Source organism: Formica exsecta, unplaced genomic scaffold (genome assembly GCF_003651465.1).
Source record: "Formica exsecta isolate Colony F162 unplaced genomic scaffold, ASM365146v1 scaffold139, whole genome shotgun sequence".
NCBI classification, from domain to species: Eukaryota; Metazoa; Arthropoda; class Insecta; order Hymenoptera; family Formicidae; genus Formica; species Formica exsecta.
In genome coordinates, this window is record NW_021848721.1 from 541744 (window position 1) to 544759 (window position 3016).

General features: G+C 31.7%; 2 protein-coding genes across 10 annotated transcripts in view; one reads left to right on the forward strand and one right to left on the reverse strand.

Moving 5' to 3' along the window:
- The window catches only part of LOC115246131, an 18083-nt gene extending 16920 nt beyond the window's left edge, over positions 1 to 1163 (forward strand). Inside the window, exon 6 of the mRNA XM_029824760.1 lies at positions 8 to 1163. Within this exon, the coding sequence (XP_029680620.1) occupies positions 8 to 64 (57 nt within the window). The 3' untranslated portion in view covers positions 65 to 1163. The remainder of the gene's footprint in view (positions 1 to 7) is intronic.
- A 98-nt stretch (positions 1164 to 1261) lies between these two features.
- The window catches only part of LOC115246133 (NAD kinase-like), a 25048-nt gene continuing 23293 nt past the window's right edge, over positions 1262 to 3016 (reverse strand). For 8 of the 9 annotated variants that reach the window (XM_029824766.1, XM_029824762.1, XM_029824761.1 and 5 more), the window contains one exon: positions 1262 to 2222. In XM_029824766.1, the coding sequence (XP_029680626.1) occupies positions 2030 to 2222 (193 nt within the window). In that variant the 3' untranslated portion in view covers positions 1262 to 2029. The other variant, XM_029824767.1, reaches the window with a different exon arrangement.

Consider the following 3016-nt stretch of genomic DNA (forward strand, 5'->3'; position numbering starts at 1 on the left):
CCTACAGTCCAACTCAAACCTGCACTTTTCATCCGAGCTTGTGCTCGTTACAGTCACATCGTAGACGGCGAGAAAGTCACATACGTCAATTGTAAGCACTAAACAGAAATGACAATATTCGATCGGATCATCGGCAACGAGGGGATTTGTTTCGAAGCGAGCCAACTTAAATTACGTTGTCGTCGTCTCGAAATATCTGCACAGACAAGACAAAGACAGGTGCAATTTTTTTTTGTTTAAATTCAAAATCGCGCGCGTATGAAAAAATGTCTATCCAGAAATATTATGTAAAAATGCATCCTCTAAGTATTGAATTTTAAACTTTAGAATTTAAGAAATTTCGTATTAATGGTGAAGGAAATTTCATATAATTGAATGATAGATTAGTAAACAGATAAACAGAGAGTCGGAGCGAATTAAAGCAAAACATTTTCTTTTAAGCTCTCTCGCCTTCAAAAAAGAGATGCCTCTAAAATTGTTTACTAACTGCTTATTTCTTTTACTGACAATTCATTCGAGAAAGATGTATAGGCCCGGCTTTAGGTAAATAACAATAGTTGTAAAAAATAGATATGATTCTATAGGAGTTTTTTATATAGACTGTTTTTAACTTAAGGAAGAACTATTTAAATATAGTAATTTAAGTTCTCATATAATAATTCTTGTACGTTTAAGTGAATTGTCTTCTTTTTAAATATCCTATTATAATGTACATATAATTAAGTGTAAATGACTTTTATGCATTCGCCAACGTGTCAACATACCCATGACTGATATAGCCAAATGTAAAAGTTAGGATCGCGCGCGCGCGCGAGCGCGCATATACATACGCGCACACACACACACACATACATATACATATATATTTATGCTAAGTATAAATAAATAAATTAAGGATTTTGTTAGGATACCTGGATTTTGTTCCGAGTTTGTCATCTGGTTAGGTGAATTTGTAGAGTATTTTTCGGCGAAACGTTGCGGATAAAAAAAAATAGATTTCCGAAAAACATACTCGGATATGTCTAGAAATCGTATCGCGTTCACCCGATTTCTTACGATACTTACAATGTACGTGACAAAAGAGGCATAAATGTCTCCTGCGGTGTATATAATGTATATTTCCATGTCATGTTGCAAGCAAATAAATTCATTTGCAGTAAGAATACATCGAAAGTTTGATAAATAAAAATCTCTTCCTTCCTTTGCGCATAATTGTCATCATTGTATAGAATTATTAGGGGAGATATGTATAGCAAACGTTGTACAAAACATATTTTATTAAAAAGATCTAGAGATATAGGAAATTATGTGATTCAACACTTACAATAAATCGATTTACATCAGAGTGTCGTTATAATCAGTAAAAAACCGAGGATATGATGATCTCTTATATATATATTTCAATCATGTTAATCTAAGAACACTAGAAAATAAAAAAAATATCTGTACAAATAATATATCAATAAAGAATGTAAAATAGAAGTATATATCGATAAAGTATAAAAACCTTTATAAAATCGAATAAATCGCTGATTCATTTCAAGACAACATTATTGAAAAAAAAGATATTGCAAACGTCTAAACGTCCGAAATATCAATCTGGTACTTTTCCAAGACAATAATTTATCAAATTATACGATATTTCGCTGTTAATATAAATCTTTGCGAAGACAAATGCATTTTATTATTAGGAATTAATTTTTTTATAATCGTGACCTAAGCATCGCTTCTGTAATTTGGATTAAATAATATTTATCATTCTTTCAATTTGTGAAGACTTTACAATGCTTATTCACGCGCACACAAACGTTTTCTCTCAAAGCATTATCCTACAGAGCACAACTTTATCGATGATCAGTCAGTTTTACCGGTTTTTTTTTCGTTATATTTGACGAAATTTCATTATAAAACTTCAACGAAAATGACGTTAATTTGTCGACCCCCAAAATTTCTTAACTTAAATATATTACGGGCTCGACCAAATATATTGTCGATTATGTTACAGTTTATAACAAGCATCTTCGTTGACTTAGCTGTCTCGATCGAAGGAATCTAAAGTGTCGTTGCTGGATGAATGCGCGAGATCACTTAATTCGTCCAAATGCTTCTGTCGCTTCCTGACGTTCCAGTGTAAACATTCGGCTAGAGAATCGAACCAGTCGGTAATTTGGTCGGCCGCGCAAATACTAGGCACTGGATATATGGAAGTAGTTACCCTCAAGCTGAAAAATTATGCAATTTTCATCAAACAATTATCCAATTGATTAAATTGATTGATTGTGAGCGAAAGCTTTTTATGATCATTAAAATTCTCTACTTTTTAATAAACTCATTTGTACAAGCAAAATCTATTTAAATATTTTTATGGCAATAACGTTTAATTAAATAAAAGTTTATATATTTATTTTAATAAAAAGATGTACATATTCTTATACAAGAAAAAGTATTTACTTGCAATGATCTTGTGAAAAGCGAACTTTCAGTTTAGTATTTATGCATAAATAATTTATCGCAAATATAAATAATAAAACATAAAGTACCACCACCCCGCAGGACAGCCAACGTCTCGCTCCAGAAATATGTTCTATTGTCTTAAGAGATAGCCAAGGAGCAAAAGGAATATATTAAAATCCCGAGGAGAACGAATAAGCATAGAATAGATAGAAAAGGTAGAGAATTTGAATATATAATTGTTTACAAAAATGGAAATGAAAATTGCGTATAAATATGAATTGTATATAAATATGCAAGAAAATGGAAAAGGTGTATTAATCAAAATACACTTATAATGAAAGAGATATTGTCACTTTATGCAGTATCTTGCGATACTTTTCGAGCTTTTGAAAAAGAGTAAACCACATGAATATATCGTGTAATGCGACGAGGCATAAATAGAGAGAAAGGCGAAACGACGCCTGCAGTATCTTTTCGAGCTTTTGAAAAAGAGTAAACCACATGAATATATCGTGTAATGCGACGAGGCATAAATAGAGAGAAAGGCGAAACAGGCGAAACG